This window comes from Triturus cristatus, chromosome 7 (assembly GCF_964204655.1).
Source record: "Triturus cristatus chromosome 7, aTriCri1.1, whole genome shotgun sequence".
NCBI lineage: Eukaryota > Metazoa > Chordata > Amphibia > Caudata > Salamandridae > Triturus > Triturus cristatus.
In genome coordinates, this window is record NC_140590.1 from 261,123,920 (window position 1) to 261,144,374 (window position 20,455).

A 20,455-nucleotide genomic window follows, 5' to 3' on the forward strand; every position below is an offset into this window, starting at 1 on the left:
GGGGCTCTGCTCATGCATGGGAACCCTCTCACATAAAACCCAGCACCCTGCCTTCAGGATTGATAAGGCTTGCCAAAGGGGTGACTGATAGGTTTATATGTGCAGTGATATGGATAGATATAGTGAGCCTATATCTAAGTAAGGGGTGCATACACCACCTTACACAGGCTGCTGTAGCAGACCTGTTGTGTCATTTTGAATGGTCTCCCGGGGGTGGCATAATACATGCTGCAGCCCCTATGAGGCCTCTGGGGTACCTATGCTCTGGGTATATAGTATACAATATACTAGGGACTTAGAAGGGTACCCCAGAATCCAATCTGAAGTGTACTTAAAGTACATGCACAACCGATTTAGGGAGAAAGCAGAAAGGCTGGGGTCCTGATTAGCAGGATCCCAGTCAAACTAAGTCGAAGACCAGCAAAACACCAGGCAAAAAGTGGGGGTAACCATGCAGTCAGATTCCACCTTCCTACATGGATGTCGTCTTTTGCAGTGATCAGAAATGTCTTGATGTTGTTGTTGGTTTAAATGCTGATTGAGAGGGGTCTAGTATGTTGTTTCTCTCCAGGTGTTAGGTGAGTTGGAGGTTCATGGCCTTCTCCAGGACTTTGGCGGGGAACGGGAGCAGGGAGATGGGACAGTAGTTCTGGAGATCGTTGGGGTCTGTCGAGTGTATCTTGAGAAGGGCTCTGACCTCGGTGTGCTTTCAGGCATCGGGAAAGGTGGCTGTGGTTAGAGAGGTGATGATTATGGTGGTGAGTTGGCGGCTGATCTCATCTCTTCTGAGGTTGAAGAGTCGGTAGGGGCAGGGATCAATGGGTGCTCCCAAGTGGATGGAGTTCAAAAGGGTGGCTCTGTTCGGGGCACTGAGTTTTTTCCATGTGGTGAACGGGTGGTCAAAGGTGGTGGTTGATTGGAGGCTGAGGGTGTTGGAGGGTTGGGGATCAAAATTCTTATAGATGGTTGCTAATTTGTTGTGGAAGTGGTCGGCGAGGGCGTCGCTGAGTTCCTGTGATGAGGTGATCAAGCTTTTGGTGGCTGACGGGCAGGTGAACTCTCTGACGATGGTGAAGAGTTCCTTGGTTTGGTAGGCGTTGATGTCGATCTGGTGGGTGAGGGCCTCCCTCTTTGCTGCCTTGATCTGTTGATTGTAGTCATTGGGGCTACTTTGAAGGTGGCTCGGTCACTGTGGTTCCGGCTGGTGTGCCAACTTCTTTCAAGATGTCTGCACCTGCGCTTTGACGTGCTGAGTTCCAAGATTTACCAGCTCGCTTGTTCAGAGGGTCCGTGCGTTTTGGCTGGTTTGGTGGGAGCGACTTTTTCTGCGGCACTGGTGATCCAGTCAGTCATTGAAGTTCTGTAACGCTTAGTACATGTTGGTGGTGTCTTTGAGCTGTGTGGTACTGAGGGCATCAATCCATTCTTGTTGAGTGACCTTAGACCAGCTGCGAAAGGGAGCACTGTGTCAGTTGGGGGCCGTGCGGGCATGTCCGGCGACAGTGAATTGTACGATGGAGTGGTCGGACCAGGTGAGTTCCGAGGTGCGCTTGTAACTGATTCTGTTGCTAGACGTGAAGATGGGGTCCACTGTGTCTCCTGCTTTGTGTGTGGGGTCGGTGACTAGCTGCTTGAGGCCAATACTGTACTGTAGTTCCAGGAAGTCAGTGGAGTTGTCTAGGTGGAATGGGAAGTCTCCCAGGAAGATGTAGTGTTTGGATTTGATAGCCAGCAGGGTGATGAATTAAGCGATGCGTGGCTGAATCTGGTCCGTGGTCTTAGGGGTATGGACAGAAGGGTGTCTTTGATAGTGGTATTATCGTTGGTGAGGAGCTGAAAGTTCATGTCATCCATGATTGGCGTAGGTGGTCATGCAGGTGACTGATTCCTTGTGTATGATTGTGATACTGCCCCCCTGTCTGTTGGTGCAGTCATGGTGTTTAATCTTGAGTCGATGGGTGTTGCCCTGGTGATATCTGGGGTTGGAGCTGGGGTGAGCAAGGTCTCGGTGATTAAGTTTATTTTGGGATGAGGGTGGACATGGTGTCCCAAATTTCGGTGGTGTGTTTGCAGAGAGATCTGGCATTAAAAGAGTAGCCATCCAATTTGATACGGGTGGTCTTGGCTAGGGTTGAAGGTGTAGTGCTGGTTCCTGTGTGGGTGATCGGTCCTAGAGTGGAGGTGAAGCGGCAGTGGAGACAAATGAACAGTCCTGCTGTGAAGAGGGCAGCAGTTGTTGTTGCGACCGAGGTCTAGGGTTCAAAGATTGGCAGCAGAGTATATGTGAAAGTCCGGAGGGCCAGGGTTCCTGGTGCTGGACACGGTCAAGGTGCGGACATGCACGGACAGGCGCAGACGGGCTTTCCTTTGGTGTGCCTGCTGCACGCATCTGTAGCATGGCCACGCTGTGGCCTCTATTAAGTAGGCCTTGGGGGGAGGGGCGCTGGGGAAGCGAGAGAGTGAGAAGCATGAGCGGGACTGCAGGAAAACGGTGGGAAAAAACAGCGAGGGGACAAAAAGTCAGGCAAGGTTCCTACAGGACAGGAGACCTTGGCACTGGTGGGCAGTGGGAACCTGGAAACTTACTCAGCCACCATCAGTCAGGCTGACCTGCGGTCGCTGACAACAGTCAGGGGAGAGCTCGTCTGGACCTGCTCAATGGAGCTGCCCTGCTGCCTCCATTAAGTAGATCTTGGGAGGAGCCTTGGGGAGGAGGGAGAGTGGAAACAGGAACGTGGGAGAGGGGGAAGACCTGCAGGAAAAAACACGAGGGGGAAAACGTCAGACACAGGGTGTAACGCGCTGCAATAGATCAGTTGGTGTAACACTGTGCTGGGACTGGTTGGTGATCAGAAGGAAGGTTAAAGAGAGGAGTCTTGTCAGTCGAAGGAAATTGGTTTAATTATGCGATGTTTTAAAGTATTACATGATCTGCGCAGGGGAGATAGAGGAGTAGTGACTCGAGTGAGTGAGGAAGCACAGACCGAAGATACCCTAGCACATTACATGGACACAAACATAGGGTTCCACACTATAGTTTGGATTCTAAATTGGCACAAGATTTATGAAAGAGAGGGAGATTTGGCTTTTCCATGCTATGGTTCATTTTGATAAGAGGTATTGTATCAATTGAGGGGAGTGATGTCTTAATTACGGCTTCCAACCAGACCAACACAGTTTAAGGCACTAGATGCTTGGATGTGAGCAGCTCAGGCAAAGAACAGGGAAAAATGTCTAGGAAGAATGAGGAAGGCAATAAAAGCACATCAGGATGCACAGTGGGGGGACACACAATTGAAGAGATGGAGAGTAGACATCATTGAGGAAGAAAGGTTTACCTACTATTAGTAAAGGAAGGAGACACTTGGAATAGGAATGGAGAGGGAGATGAAGGGAGTGATACTGATGACAGGTTATTAGCAGAGCGTCCTCCACCATACAACCCACACACAGAAAAGGAAGGTGAGAATTGGCTAATGCGGCAAGTATAGAAAGAATGGTAACGCCACAGGCAGGTCCCAGTACAGGAGTGGTGGGAAAGATTTCAACAGGAGCAGAAGTGACAGGGATGCCAACATTTGGAGGTGCAGAGTTGAGTGGAGTCAAAGCTGCTATAAGATTACTGGAAGCCCTTACGGTACCGGTCACCATTGGACCTGTAGTTTCTGTGGATGATCCGAGTCGAGGACGGAACGCTAGTCAACAACAGTCAGGATTGGGAGAAAGGGTCAATCCAGGAGGAAATGTGACAGTGAATGGAAATGGTCTATTTGTGGTGCCTGTAGAAGCCAGTACCCCATTGCCAGCAACCGCACACTCTTCTAGGGTGTGTTGGGTCTAGTAAAATACGGTCAGTGTCTCTGGCGAACTCAAATTCAGATTTGAGAATGTGAGAAGCTCCAAACAGAAGACCAATGGAAGAATATCAGAGGTAGGAACATATCAGGGAGCCTTTGGAGATCAGCATGTCTTTCAGACTACATCGTCTGAAACCCGACGAAGAAAGAAGAGTGGTGAAGAGGAAGGAGTAGCGTATCAAGTCAGGGAATGATTAAAGCTGCAGTGAAGGCAAAATTGTTAGATGTAGTGAGGTTGAAAGCAGAAGTGGATGAGATAATCAGTGGAAGCTTGCCTTTGGAAAGAATAGAACTTTATGAACAGGATGAATTGTTGTTCGTAGCAAAGGATGCCACTCGTAAGGCAAGGCGAGCACATGAGAAACTGACATAATTGGCTCAAAAGTATGATGTGAATTTGTGTAAAACCAAAATGCTACAGGGAAACCATTGGTTGACTTATACCGATCAGGAACTAGAAGAGAAAAGAGTCATAGGGTTGAAGACGCACATGGAGCACGCTTAATAAATGAGAGGAAAGGTTGGTCAAAGATGAACGCTAGAAAGGAGGTAGGAGAAACACCTCCACCAGGAGGAGGTATACAAGGAGTTGAATATTACCCATTGCGAGAGGTACCAAATAGAGGGTATGTGCATGTGCCTTGGAGCAGGAGTGATTTGGCACCATTCACAAATTACTTTCCTCTGCAGAGGGAGAAACCTACCAAATTGTACAAGCAAGTCGATCGCTTTGTGAAGATTTCCAAAGTGTTGTGGATTGATTTGAATACGCTGTTCGACATTGTGGTTCCTAGCGATTTGTGGTCCGCTTGTAAAATTGCTATTGATTGGCCTTCTATTGAATCAGATAGAGACCACATAATTCATGGGCCTTCACCTTTGGTTATGAAAAAGTTTGAACAAGTTATTACTTGGTTACAGTCCAAGATTGCCTCACAAGAAATTGATTAGGTTAAGATAGATCGAACCACCCAAGACGCTAATGAATCAGAACCTGCTTAAAATTAGGGAGAGGAGTTGGCCTAACGGCTAGGGCGGTCAACCTCGAATCTGGGGAACTTGGTTCGAGTCTCGGCAATGACGCTGAACATCCTGGGATTCTGGGCAAATCACTTAATCTCCCAGTGCCTAACAAAAATTAATGGGTCCTCATGTAATGCAACTTGTGCTAATCTGCTGGCAGAACAAGCCTGTGGATGAGTTCCTACGGTATGCCAGATATTGCTGCGCTGAGGTGGATTCTAAGTACAGGAAAATAAAGGACAAACTAATGTTGGTCCAGATGAGGAATGCGAACTGGGTAGATCATGTGCAGACAAATGGAGGGACTTTAGGTCGAAATCAGGGGAACAATCAAGGAGGGACTCAGAACGCATCAAACAATTCAGGACAGGAAAAAGGGAAAGGTACAGATTCCAAATCACGGGCAGACATTGGTACCTTGAAAAGGGGCATTGCTTGTCATTATTATCACAAAATCGGGAATTGGAAGCATGAGTTTAGGGCAAATCCGGCGTATCAGTTTCAAGATGGCTGTCACTTGTTCCTTCCCCCCCTGTCCTGATGAAGACCCGCTTCTGATGCCTAATTAGCTGCACAATTGTCAAGGATCGAAATGTCGATGTTGCAGTTACAATTAGACCACGCAATTTCCCAAACCTGAACATAAAATCATATCTACTGTTAGGTCTTATGCATTGAGTCTTGGACTTCGTATGATAAATATCCCCCTGTGTCATGTATATGTTATTTATGTCACTTTTGTACAGCACTATGTCACGTATCACTACCAGTCACTAACTGTACACTACAGTTAATTGTTTCTTCGCCGTATGTTTTGTGTCACAGACAGCCATTCCATTGATTTGCCTACATGAATGCAAAGTAAAGAAATTGATTTATTTTCTTATATAAGTTGATAATTGAAATCCAACTGTTAATCCCTGGGGTAAAGCCAATGCAGTTTTGACACTAACTATGCCAGATCCTCCGAGGCTGAGTGGCCTGCGAAGCTTGATTCTGGAAGACCTTACATTTCCGACTTTTGGGTATCAGCTACCAGCTCAGGAGATTGCAGCATTTTGGCTTGCACTTTTGCAGCGTGTTATTGAGGAAATTGGGTCTGATCTTATAAGGGATGTAAATTGAACTGTGAATGTAAAAAAAAATCGTTTTTTCCAAAGAAGAAAATAACCTAGGCCCGAGTGGAAGAAAAAAATTAGGGAATTTTCTCTAGAAGAAGAAAGAGGGCTAGGGAAGTCTTTTGAGTTGTGTCAATAATTGTGCCAAGAACCGTGAAAGGCTGTTTCCACGACTTCAAGGAACTTTGTATGAACTTTGTTGTCCAGCAGTGAGAGGTAGAAAAAGATACTTTGCGCTGATCCTTTTGCTGTCACAACCTGGACTCATTTGAAAATGGAGTCTGGAAACACGAACTGTAGAAATAAATGTGTGATAGGTACACTAATAGAAGGAGTAATCATAGTTATAGCGATAGTCATTATCATGTCTGTTATAAGTTCACACAAACAGGAAGTTGATGGGGAGGGAGTACATGGGACATCCACACCTACTACTTCTAGTACAAAAGAGGGTACATCAGGAGCTGGCAGTGCTATGATTGATAAGGCTAGTCGCCTGTTGCATGTAGATTTGTCAAAAGGTGTTTATACGTTAATGCTTATGCAAAGTTGGTGTATGAGTATGTAAGTACGATGGATGTGTCGGATTGTTATGTGTGTATGCAGTTATCGACGTCAGTTGAGGAGGGTATGAGATACCAACAGTTACCTTTGACGTATGGTATCACTTGTAGTTTGCTGCTTAGCATGTTTTATGGTAAGGGTCATTATGAGTACTATTTCTCCAATTACGGTGTGGTGCTTTCAGAAGTTCCAGCTTATAGGCATCTGAATAAATATGATTATTATAAGCAAGAACAGAGAATAGGAAAGTATTTCATACCTACTGGTCCACTAGACACAGCTTATGCACATAGACATAATTTAGCTTGATTGTTAACTGACCTAGAGAAGAAGTTTGTAGACCAAGTAGAAGATAGACCTAGCTCATTAGCAGTTAAATGTGACCGTAGAAAGGGAGGTTTTGAATGGACCAAGGAGGATTTGTCTCACAAGGCTAAAGGAAGTTATAGTCCAATAGCTTTAGATTGGGAACAACGAGGAAAGCTTTGCATTAGGCAGGTAAAGATGCACTATGATAAAATCTTTGTGGGACAGAATGTATGCAATCACATCTTTATGATTGAAGCCACTGCGAAGAAGTTTTTTCAAGAAGCGGTCCAAGTGGTGCCAAATGTGTATTTTGTGTGTGGGAAGAATAAGTATGTCCGATTGCCACTGAATTGGTATGGCACGTTATGTGGCGGTAGTGTTACCTAAATTATACCATGTGGAGGATTTGAAGCTTCTGGAGGAGAAGTCACCGCACAGGGAGAGACATGGTACGAGTGCGGGAGAGATTGTGGGAGACTTATTTGGTGCATTGATACCAAGTTTGGGAGTGGTCTTGAATGATGTCAAGATTAGAAAGTTGTCAACTGTGGTGGATAAGTTGTCAGTCAATACAGCTCAGTTATTGTTACTTGTGGACGGAGAGATGGGCTCGATAAGAGCTATGGTGATGCAAAACAGATGTGTTATTAGCAAATGAAGGTAGAGTCTGTAAAATGCTGAGGGTTCAACAGTGCTATACTTATATCCCAGACCATAGTAAGGATCTGAGTAAATACATGAGTAACATCACTGAGATAAATAATGTTGATACATGACTTGGCAACAGAGGGAGTTTGGACTAAAGTTGCTAAAGGGTTTGGAAAGATTGGAAGTTGGTTTTCAAGTCTTGTAAAAGGGAATTCTTGGGTACATTCTGAAACCAATAGTCATAGTTGTCGTTTGTGTCATTCTTTTGAAGGGAATGGTGAAAGCTTTCAAGTGGGATAGATCCAGTCAAGTTGAGAATTCTCTTAGAGAACGGGAGAGGAGACTGGAGAGACTGCAGGACACTCACTATGAGAATCTCAAGAGTTTGGAGAAGTTTCGACAGGGAAAACTGGCTACAACTTCTGTTTAGGTTGGTTCTTTCTACAGAGAGTAAAGTGAGTGTGATCACACTAGTCAACAGAGGGGGGATCTGATAGAGCACAAATTGCTCTGGCATTGTAGGGGTGCATCATAATCAAAGATAGTCTGAACCCGCATATAATCTTTTATCTTGTTAACATTAGGATGTATACTGTAATAATGTGTAAGGTGAAGTGTTAGACATATGTTCGTATAACATGGAGAATCTGCATTTCAATTATATATGATTAAACTTAAATCTTGATATGAAGATTCTATACGTGATTGATGAACATTATAATTCATATACTTGTGTAAGGCATTGATTTAAACGTGCTCAGTATTATTGATTATGTGTACGTGTGTTTTACGATGTTATATGCTGTTTCTTATGTTGGCCGAATTCTGTAGACCAAATGTGTACTTTCCATGTCACTATCTAGTTGGGGTTGCTAGTAGAATTCTTATATTTGTTCTTTCTCACGTTTCTGTTGCAGGTGGAGAAACTTATCTTCGTTAGTTATAATAATGTCTTTGTTTTAGGAGTTAGGCTTAGGGAGTAGAAGATACATTGAAGGCGATGCTGATAATGTGGCATGGTGTTCTTGCTCACAGGAGTGAGCCTGGGAATCAAGGTAATCAAGCCAAGGCCTTGGAGCATCGCTGCCACATGGAAAGCTACCTACGAGGAGGTGTCTTGCATGGATGGGGTGACACCGCACTGGACCTGGGAATTGCATATGATTCTTGTATTTGGGTCAAGGACAGAGTCGGGGGCCTTCTGCCTTGACTTGAGATGAGAGAGCATCTTAGATGTAGCTTTATGCTACTTGACCCATTCCACGTGGATGGTCTTCTTGGTACTCCTTCACGAGCTGACACCTTTTCAGAACTTGCCTTGGGAATGCTAAATAGGGATGTCACGTTAGTGTTAGTGTAGGGATAGATTAATGCTCTTTACCTACGAACCTCCAATGAGGGCATATTTCCTCTTGTGTCCTGATTCTCAAATTGGTTATGTTGTGCTTGCTTCATTGTCTTAACTTGGCTTTGTATTAGTTTCTTTTTTTTTTTTTTACCATAATCTTTTTTTTTTTTTTTTTTTTTTTTTTTGAAACCGTTTATTGCAATCTCAAATATATACAGGCATGGGCCTACAACCTTCCGGCCGGCCGCTAAAGTGACGATAACAAATGACATACATACAACGAGGCACTTAGATTTGCATAGATACTAAGGCAGGAGGTATCCACAACGCGGGCCATACGGCTCTGAGCCCACAATACGGTTTCATTTTATACAACACAACAACAAAAATAAACACACACCCGCAAGGCAACCCACGATCGAAAGTGGCAGCACGTGCTCCTCAAATGGGGAACCCCAAACCATCCACTAAAAACCCCCCGAGAGGGGAAGGGAAACAGGTCCGAGACTGGGAGAACACTGTGCTCGGAAATGAGGGAGGGAGTAAACTAGGGGGATGGAGCTGGTGAAGCGGGAGGCAACAACGGCGGCTCGCAGATATCCCCGCGGTAGGCGTTCCAGGGGCCCCATATCTTCACCCATGCCCCAGGCTTACCCCGCGCCACATACACCACCTTTTCTCGGAACATGCACCAATCCATGTGTTCTTTCCAGGCCGACACCGCCGGGGACCTCTGGGATCCCCACAGCTGTGCAACGTCCCGTTTAGCCACCATATAGCCCAGAGTCACCCATCGCGTCTGCGGAACCGAGTAATCGGTCGGTTCCCACACATTCAGCAAACATCTCCTCGCTTCAGGCAACAGCGCGACATGCGTAACCGCTCGCAGGACCTCATGCACACCACGCCAGAATCGCTCCACCCTCGGGCATTCCCACAAAATGTGCAAAAAGGTCGCTGAAGCACCACACCCACGCTTACACAATCCGTCCTCGGCATAGCCCATACGCAGAAGCCTTGGCCCCGTCATGTACACCCGGTGGAGTATCTTAAGCTGGACGAAACGAAGGTGAGCCGGGATGGCCACCTCCTTCGGAGAGGCCACCGCGGAAATCCAGTCCTCGTCGTCCAACTCCAGCCCATCGGCAACCCAGGCCTCGCGGAGGCCAGTCAGTAAGCCCGAGCGATCATTTATCAATTTCTTGTAAATGAGGGAGATCGTGCTGTCCGGAACATGGCCATCTAGCACTCGATCCTCCAGGGGGGAGGACTCCGGGATGGAGGCCACGTCTGGGAAGACGGAGCCCAGCGCGTGACGGACCTGCAGGTACCGAAAGTATTCACTGTCCCGCAGCTGAAACTCCGCCTGCAACGTCTCGAATGTTTTAAATCCTCCCCTCGTCCAGAGATCCCCCACTGTACTGATGCCTATAGTGTCCCACTGCTCAAAGCCCTTCGAGGTCCACAGAGATCCCAACCTCTCAGACGCATACAGCGGTGACGCCCGGGTCAAACGGTCCTTCCAGCCCATAGCTGCATTAGCCGCGTGCCATACTCGCACCATGACACGCGTGGGTCCCGTCAAGCGGGAATCGGGCACACTAGCGTAGAGCGCGCGATTATAGTCGCCACCGGGCAGGAGCATCTTGTCCATTTCAAATGCCGGGTTTAGGGCGGGCCCATAAAGGCCCTGATTAATTGCAGCTAACTGGGAGGCCCAGTAATACCGTTTGATATCCGGGAGGGCAATTCCTCCGTCGTACCACGGGAGCGTCAACTTTGCCAAGGCTATACGCGGCCTCCCATCCCAGAACAGGCGGCGCTGTAGACCTTCCACTTCACGGAAGTAGCGCGCTGGGACCAAGTCCATAGTGTTCTGGAGAGCGTACAGGAAGCGCGGCAGTGACATCATCTTGAACAACGCCGCCCGGCCGAGCGGCGAAAGTGGCAAGCGCCGCCAGCGCGCGACGTCCTCCTTCAAGCGCTGGAGGGGGGGAAGCAAATTTCGCTCGTAGCGGGCCACCGGGTCCAGCGTAATGTAGACACCCAAGTATCGAAATCCCTCCGAGGCAATCCGGATCGGACAGCCCCGCGGGAGGACAGGAGCCTCCCCGGAAAGCACATAGATACAGGATTTGGCCCAGTTGATGACAAGGCCTGAATTGCGCCCAAAAGAGCGTAGAACATCGACCAGGACAATCAGTGATTTGCGCGGGGAGGCTAAGTACAAAAGGATGTCGTCTGCATAGAGAGACACGCGGTCCTCATACTCAGGGGTCCAACGGAGACCTCGGATGGAAGGGTGCCACCGCAGCCACTCTGCCAGGGGTTCCAAAGCCAGTGCGAACAGGAGCGGCGACAGGGGGCAACCCTGTCGCGTGCCCCGTCCCAGCACGAATGGGGCCGAGACTCGACCATTCACCACCACCTGCGCAAGTGGGTCCGAGTACAACAATTTGACCCAGCTGATGAAACCCGGCCCAAAGCCAAATTTCGCCAGCATCGCCCAGATGTACGGCCACTCGAGTGTGTCGAACGCCATAGTGGCGTCCAACGACGCCAAGATGGCCGGCTCCCGCACGAACGGAACACGCGCTAGCACGCCGTGCAGGCGTCGCAGATTAAGAGCCGTATTGCGGTGGGGGATAAAGCCGGACTGGTCTTGGTGGACCAGGTCGCCCACCACGCCGACCAGCCGGTTGGCGAGCACCTTGGCGAGGATTTTAGGTTCCGCATTCAAGAGCGAGATAGGCCGATAGGATGTGACCCGATCTCGAGGTCTCCCCTCCTTGTGGATGACCACGATGGTAGCCAGACGCTGGTCCGGCGGGAGGGAGCCCCGCGAGTGGGCCGCAAGGAACATTGCGCGGAGGTGGGGTGCCAGTTCATCCGGTCGCAGCTTGTATAACTCGATAGGAATGCCGTTCGGGCCCATGGCCTTGCCCGAAGCGACCGAGCGGATAGCGAGGGCGATTTCGTCCGAGGTGGGGGCGGCATCCAGCAACTCCCTGTCCTCCACAGAAAGGGAGGGGAGCGCGATGTCACGCAGCAGGGCATGGGAATCCTCCTCCGAGCAGGGAGAAACCGGGGAATATACCTCGCGGAAATAATCCGCGAAGCAAGAAACAATGCCTTCCGGCTCAATGACACGCACGCCATCCGTCCTCTCAATCAGCGGGACCACACGACTCGCTCTCTCCTTCTTATCCAACCACGCAATCAACTTACCCGCCTTATCACCCACATCATACAATCGCCCCTGTTGCTCTCTGCTGAGGCCCCTGGCCGCCTCCGTGACGAGGGCCCTATAGGCCGCCTGCTTAAGGTGCAGAACGTGGAGCGCAGCGTCAGTCACCCCACTCCCCAAATCACCCTCCAATTCAGTAATTTCGGCCTCCACCCGGGTCACCTCCTCCTGTGCGCGCCTCCGGGCATGGGAAATAAAGGAAAGGGCCTCCCCTCTCAGCACTGTCTTAAAAGCCTCCCACAGGGAGATAGCCGACAGGACTGACCCCACATTCTCCTCGAAATACCGTTGCAAGGATTTAATCAAGTCAGCGCGAATAGTGGGGTCGCGCAGGTACCAAGCGTTGATTGGAGCTACCCTGCCCTCCCCCCTCGGGAAGACACCAAAGTGCAACAGGAGCGGGGAGTGATCTGAAATGCCCCTAGCCAAATGGCGCACCTCCCCCACCCTCCCGGCATAGGCCGCAGGGACAAGGATATGATCAAGCCGCGAAAGGCTGCCATGGGCACCCGAATGGAAGGTGTACTGCAGCTGAGTGGGATGCTTTAAACGCCAACAGTCTACCAATCCCAGTGTGTCCAAAAGGCCCGACAGCCACGCCTGTGCCCGGGGGAGGTCCCTAGGGGGAGAGCGATCCATAGTCCCAGAAACCACCGCGTTGAAGTCCCCCCCAACCACCAGAAGCCCCCCTGGAAGGTCAAGAAGGAGGCGTCCCAGGTCCGCAAAGGTGGTGGACTGTAACCCCGGTGGGACGTACACTGAGACAAAGACGACTACTTTGCCCTCCATTCTCCCCACCAGAACAGTGTAGCGTCCCCTCTCATCGTGGCGCACCTCGTCTATTTCTAGCGGGAGCGAGGTCTTGACCATAATGCCCACCCCTCGTGAGCCTGATGTAAAGCCCGAGTGGGCCACCAAACGATAACCACGTCGATTCATGGCACAAAAGGAATTACCAATAAGGTGTGTCTCCTGCAGAAAGACCACATCAGGCGAAATCCGTTTCAGATACTGCAGGACCACACCCCGCTTAATCCTATCCCCCAGCCCGTTAACGTTCCAGGACAACAAAGTCAGGTCCCTACCCCCATCACATACAAAAGCCATCATTCGTCCCCCCGAGAGCAACTCAAAAACACCAGTACAATAAAGGGTTTGCCTTGCGGTAAAAACGAACCACACCCCACCCCAACCCACCCATCCCAACAGAACTCCCCCCACCCTGCACCCCTGCATGAGCCCAAACAGCCCCCCCAAAGTGCAGTGTGCCTGTCGCCCCATAGAAGAAAACTAACTAGTCCCCCAGAGGAGGAGGGAGATCCCCCAAGAGACCCCGCACGACCTCCACAGGAGGGGAACTTACTCTAACAGTCAATGGTGACAACAACACAGCCCGGAGCAAGGCCTACCATTAGTCCCTTAGTCCTGATCCGGCGGGCCCTCCCCACCAACCGCTCCCCCCCCCGCCCCCCCGGTCCCGATCTCCGGGCAAAGTGTCCAGCCAGTCCCCGGCCGCCTCGGGACGATCAAAAAAATGCGTGCGACCATCTACCTCCACCCTCAGCTTAGCTGGAAAAAGCATCGAATATTTGAGATTCAGGTCTCGCAGGCGACGTTTGACACCCAGAAAGCTTAGTCTCTGCTTTTGGACCGCCGGGGTAAAGTCAGGATAGAAATTAACATCCATGTTATCAAGTCTGACTGGCCCTTGGAGCCTAGAAGTCTGCAGGATAGCGTCTCTGTCCCTAAAATTGAAGATCCGGGCGATGAGAGGCCTCGGAGGGCCGCCGATCTTAGGCCTACCCCCGGGGACCCTGTGGGCCCGTTCCACTGCAAAGAATTTGCTCAGCCCCCGAGGTTGTAGGTGGGTGAGGACCAGGTCCTCCACGAACAGATCCGCTGCCTCCGCCTCACGTCCCTCCGGCACCCCGATAATGCGGACGTTGTTTCTCCGGGCCCGACCCTCGGAATCCTCCAGTCGACGATTCATCAGGGCGCTCGCCTGGCCAAGCCTGCGCACCTCCTGTTGGAGGGCCGCCACGTCAGTTGTGAGGCCCGAAGTAGAGTGGGCCAAAGAATCGACCCGATCATTTGTTTTAGACAGGTCGGCTCTCACGAGGCCCACGTCCACGAGGACCGAGTCGATCTTCTGCGCCAGAGTGTCAAAGCGCTGGTCCACCGAGGCCTTCATCTCGGCGATGGCGCCCATGACGTCCCGGAGGGTCAGGTCCGTGGGCGGAACAGGAGCATCAGTCGGGCCCGTGGGGGACCTACGCAGCACCTCCGGAGATCCCTTCTGGAGGGTGTAGCGGTCCATGTTATTGGATTGTTGGGCCGTGCCACGACGGGTCGACTTCACCTTGGCCCGGTCGCCATCTTGTTTTGTGGCCATGGTCGCAATCCCCAAACCGAGCCAATCTCCTCAGAAAGGGGGCAGACAATCCCGTTCAAGGGCTCCGGGGGGGGGCGACCACCGCTCCTCAGGATGGATCACAGCCGGCAGGCCGGCGGGCAGCCCAACGAGGCCACAGCACCGCACACCGCCCCGCAGCCCAACCTTGCCTGGCAGCAAGGAGGGCGCAAAAGCGAAAGTGAAAGTGCGGGGCACGCGAGCCACCCAGCCTCGCCCGCCGCTGTTGATCGCCCCACAACTCCAGTACGGGGGACCGGCGTGGAGAAGGCCGCAAACCTCAATCGATGCTCCTGCCGGTGTCCGAGGTCCGATTTAGAAACGGAAAACGGGCGTCACCTCTGCACGGGCTCACAAATACAGTCCCCTCATCTGGGACAGGATTCTGTCAGGATTTATGCAGGAGGTCGCGGAGGTCCTCGGGAGCCTCGCACCTACGCGGCCATCTTGGTTGCGCGCTAGGCTCCTCCTCGGCTTTGTATTAGTTTCAATGTATTTCTACACCCTCGTCTTGAGGTGTTTGTATGTCCAGCTGTTCTTGGCTTTGTAATAAACTAACTCAACAAGTTTGGGAGTCTGTGGTTCTTCGGAGTCATAGTTCATTGGAACGTAAATGTATAAGTGGCTAACGATAATTTTCTCCCCTCCACACTTCCAAGCAGACAAAAAGAATCATCAGCCAGGGATTCCAGATTAAGTCAAGAACGTGGAATCCTTTAGCTCAAAGGGGAGTGGAGATCTTGGCGCTGGTCCTGAGGGACAGAGGGAACCTGGAACTTACTGCTGCTTGGTGACTGTCAGGTCAGGCAGGCCTACATTCGCTGGCAGCGGTCAGGGGTGAGCTGGTCTGGACCTGCTCATATGAGAAGAACCCGAGCACCAAGCAAATAGTCAGATGCCTGCTTGACATGTTGGCTCTATCCATGTGGGCAATTACTTTTCATTCCTGATCAATGACATCTGCTTATATTCTCTTCACTGAGAAACTTAATGAGTTCCTTCAGGTCTTACTTCTTCTGTCTAGTAATGTACAGTTCGTCAACATATGGAAGCTCCTGTCTCTTTACCCACTGCATCCACTCTGTAGTTTTCCTTGTCTGGAGGTGTTCGCGTAGGGGTGACTTCATTCACTGCTCCTTTCCTGGCATTGGTGACAGGCAAATAACCAGATATATGGAGCTTTTATATATGCTGAGTCTTGGGGGCAAGATTATTCTTTTGTTCAAATCAGGTTGACACACAATCTAAAGACCAGTCAAAATGAAATGTTATTTAGCCTGTTTATAAACCTAAAGAAGCACTTCGAGGTACAGACTGCCTCTGTGATAAGATAAAGATTATTAACCAAATGACATTGGAAATGCAACCACTGAGACCGGGCCATCCCTCCATTTCAAATTTTCCCACAGTCTGCCCTTGCTCTAGAATACCTACCCAAACAAGAAACTTTAGACCAATTACTAGCCTCCCATATCCTATAATCATGCTTGCAGAATTAGAGGCCATTCAACTAAATGCAACACAAAAATATGATGGATGGAATGCTGAACATCGTCAAACATTCACCCAGCCACAGATCTGGGTTAAATCCATCATTTCTTTTGCTCACCATGCCACACCAGTTTGGACCCAGCCATCTGCAAATCAGTCTTGACCCTGCTCCCTATGGGAACAGTCCAGCCCGAATCACCAGGCCAGGACCTTCCTGAACAGGAAAACAAGCATCCGGGGACTGGTTTCCCGGTTTCACCCCTCACCATCCAGGCTAGCTTGAATCCAGTGGCATAGTGAGCACGGGACCCATGTCTGGGCATACCCTTCCCTCTTACGACAACTATAGCAACACGAAAAACATGATGGATGGAATGTTGAACATGAAAAACAATGGATTTAGGCCCAGATCTCTATACTGGGGAGTGTTTGACATTGTTCAGCACTCTGTACATCAATTGTTCGTTTTGCGAATTTGTCACCCCAAGTAGGACGGGAATGCCAGACGTGGGTCCCTTGCTCGCTATTTCAATGGATTCAAGCTAGTTTGGCTGATATGGGGAGATACTCTGAAACCGGTCCCGGTATGCTTGATTCCAGTCCAAGGAGGGCCTGGCTTGGCACTTCGGGCTGGACTGCTTACACAGTGCTTACACAGTGAGCAGGGTCAAGATCGGTTTGCATTTGCTAGGTCCAAACTGGGTAGGTGTGATGAGCAAAAAAACTATTGATTAAGGCCCAGATCTCTGTACTGGGGGTGAGTGTTTGACATTGTTCAGCATTCCATCTATCAATTGTTCTTTTTGCATTTGACCCCTAAGTGGGATGGGGATGACCAGACGTGGGTCCCATGCCATTGGATTCATGCTATCCTGGCTAATGAGGGGTTATTACCCCAAACCAGTCCTAGGATGCTTGTTTCCAGTCCAGGGAGGACCTGGCTTGGCAGTACGGGCTGGTCTGTTCCCATAGAGAGCAGGGTCAAGACTGATTCTCATATGGTTAGATCCAAACTGAGGTGCCATGGTGAGCAAAAAACACAATGGATTTATGCCCAGATCTTTGTACTGGAGGTGAGTGTTTGACATTGTTCAGCATTCATTCCATCAATTGTTGTTTTCACATTCAACTAAATGAAGAGATAAAGAAAAACCACCTCCTGGTGCCTTTCTGGTCAAGCTTGAGATCTGGCTAACATACAGCCTGAAGCCACCTCCAGATGACTCCCTCAAACGTCTGTCTTCTAGTTCTGCCCTTCTTACCTTCCAAGCTGGACACACTGATCACAACATCCGCCTCACTCTTCTGGAAAAATGTATTGGCTTTAAGACTTTCTTCTGAACTGGTTCCATCCTACCCCATGAACCATTTACAGCAAGTGAAAATAGGATTCTGTATATATAAAACTCATCCATGGCTTTAGGGTGCCGCGGAGCTCTAGTCTGACTTCCAGTGTGTTCAACTTTTATTTTGAACAATTTGGTGAAACTCTGCAGAAGCACTGCCTCTGTTCATGAGCAGACAGACAATATCAAGCTTTATCTAAAAATGTATTGTCCAAATGGTGTCTAGGCGCAAACCCCCCCCACATATCTTAAAAACAGACATGGATAAAAATATGAAACTGAGGATAAAGTTCCTCGCTGTTACTCCCAGACAAAACTGTAAACTACCAACTAGATGGACCAAACATCTGAGCAAAATGGGTACTTCACCCAAAATCATATCGTCAGGAAAATGAGTGGGTATTGTCCTTGATTGTAAACTCAAACATGACACCCTTATCAATACAATACCAAACAGTGCAAATGACAGAACAAGAATCATAATAAATAATAGACCCAATCTATAGAACCTAGTTAAAGCCATAGACACATACAAAAATTATTAAGAGCTGCCTTTTGCTCGGCTGCCTGATTCCTCCCTAGAACATGAGAATTCGATCATATCACGCCAGTGTTTGTGCCAAGAAGCAGGCAGGCTCTGGAGGCATTTAGCACCTACAAGACCTTCTGTATAACTTAAAAGTATTAAAAGTATTAAATATGGGTGCTCCAAAACACCTTTCAACAAATTGATACTATCTGTTGGAAGCTAAAAACAAATTGATACTATCTGTTGGAAGCTAAGAACTAAGGGCAAAGGCCTCTCCACGCCTCAACTGGAGCTTTTCCACCATTTACCATGCCTTTTTGGGCAATGTCCCATAAATATGGAATGCCCTCTCAGCATATATACACGTGGTTGCCTCCTTTACATAGTTTTAGGCTACTCTAAGGAATCATCTACTGGCTGTTAAAGATATAGTAATATACATGTACATAAGGTCAAGTATAGACAACACTGGTCTGCTTCACTGATGGAACTACATATGTACATTCACTATCGGTTTAGCACAACATATCGCCTGCCTATGTATATGCTACAGACATGTCAAACTTATTTCGCTAATAAAGTCCTTTAGCACCTTTTTTTTTTGGCTTCAAGGTTTCGCTACACAAAAACTAAATAATAAAAAAAAAAATCATTAAATGGTCTTGATGGGAAGGCTTACTCAGCGAAACAGTGCACAGTAGATGCTTTGGGCAGACGCCCTTTTCACTCTTGGCACTTTACCAATGTAGCGTCTGTGCAAATGTATGTAGAAAGAGCAGTGACTAAATAGTTATGGAAGCTGAACTCCCAACCTACCAAGAAAGGATCCATAAGAGAGAGAGAGAGAGAGAGAGGGGAGGAGGTGGAAGAGAAGGAGGCAGAGAGAGTAAGAAGGAGACATACACGGAGAAAGATAGGAGAAGAGTGAACAAGACAGTGAGCGCGAGACAGAAAGGCTCAGAGTGAGAATAAGAGAGAAGGAGCGACAGGGGAAAGAGAGAGCGAGGGAAGAGAAGAGAGAGCTTGGGAAGAGAGAGAAAGGTGATTCATGGGCTTTTACGGGTGAAGTCCTCCAACTTCTAGAGGTGTGTCCTGCCAAGATGGGTTAAAGGAGGGATGAAAGAACATTAAAGTCGTGCTCCCACACTCTCCCCCACACATATGTCTCCTCCATAGTAAGGCGATAGCATGGACAGAGTGAATGCCGTTCAAATCGTTGAGTAAGAAGACGTATCGAGAGTCAGTATGAGTATACACGGGTGACGTGCATATCTTAATGCATATACAGAGGTCGAACAATATCTAAGAACATTAAAAAAAACATGGAGACTGAATACTGACCTCAACTACGTAAGTGTGGTCTCTGGGGACAGATCGATTGAATGTGTAAAGTGAGTGATGAAATCTCACTTTCACAGCAAAAACGGTGATGGACTGAAAGCGTGAATCAAGCTCAGCCCCTGGTAATTTCTCCGGGGGGTGGAGGGGGCTATATTCAATTAATCCGTTTTTTACTCGGTCTGTGCCTTTAAAGACAAGGACAAAAAATATGCAAAACAGCCATGGCCCTGCCCCACAGGGGGCAGCGCACATTGAAACACTAGACCAGGTCCCTTGTGAACAGGAACACATGTAATCCCAGATCGTTTTCAGCCTACTGGGCCTCATCAGTGAGGCAAAACTTGAGCTTTGTGTCACACTGACATACAGGACCTGCCTCTCTTGGCTTGCCCCTCCTACTTAGGAAGGCTCATTCAGAACAAACTTTGAAAGATGGAATTGATAAATTAATCTCATCCACTTGCAATTACTCTGGGCAGCATTCACTCCATTGTATCATTTTAGCTCCTCCTTAAGAATACACAGAGGGACCAACCATTTGCAAATCAGAATTGGCCACGCAATTTTGCTACCAATGTTAAAAACACAGGATAATGATTTAGAAGGCCCCAAAAAGTAAATTATTTTTTGCTGACAGAGAAACATCGTGACAGGTTAACATACAACAGAACCGTGCTCCAGAGCTATCATCAGTGATGCCCAGGAATCCCAGATAGCAGCATCTTCCTGATCATTTTAGAACAGCATGGACACTATCCTCCCCCGGACCTCTCCACACATCTCTAGTGATCAAACAGACACAGGCACAAAACCACCAGCCCAGCACCAAGCACCTAAGTAGTTTTACCTCAAAGATTTTGAAGTCCTGGTCTGACTTGTCGCGGCGCAGGCCGTGCTTCCAGGGTATGCGGAATCGTGTGTACTCGGGGTTCACCCAGGTCAGGCCGGGATACTCAGAGTTATTGATCTGGCTCTTTAACCAGGGAATGATGAGGGGCTTCTGGGAGCTCATGATGGGAAGAGGAGACTTGGTCTGAAATCCAGCAGTGCAGGTTGGATACTCTGGTAGGTAAAGCTGTCAGTGTAGACCTAATTCGAGGAATACAAGGAGAGTGTGAGTTAGAAATAATCAATTATTCAAGGTCATAGCTATGGTGCTCTGGTAAGAAGCCCTCACCCCCAGTCCCCTCAAAGCACCCAGCACACTGTACACAGAATTCTAAC

The 20,455-nt window shown here is 48.8% G+C and overlaps 1 protein-coding gene across 2 annotated transcripts in view; it reads right to left on the reverse strand.

The window, feature by feature from the left end:
- The window catches only part of IRF3 (interferon regulatory factor 3), a 160,954-nt gene that overhangs the window by 87,284 nt on the left and 53,215 nt on the right, over positions 1-20,455 (reverse strand). For both annotated transcript variants that reach the window (XR_014966408.1, XM_085616157.1), the window contains exon 2: positions 20,079-20,320. Coding sequence is in view for 1 of the 2 variants with exons in the window: in XM_085616157.1 (XP_085472283.1) it covers positions 20,079-20,243 (165 nt within the window). In the remaining variant the exon portion in view is untranslated. The remainder of the gene's footprint in view (positions 1-20,078; positions 20,321-20,455) is intronic.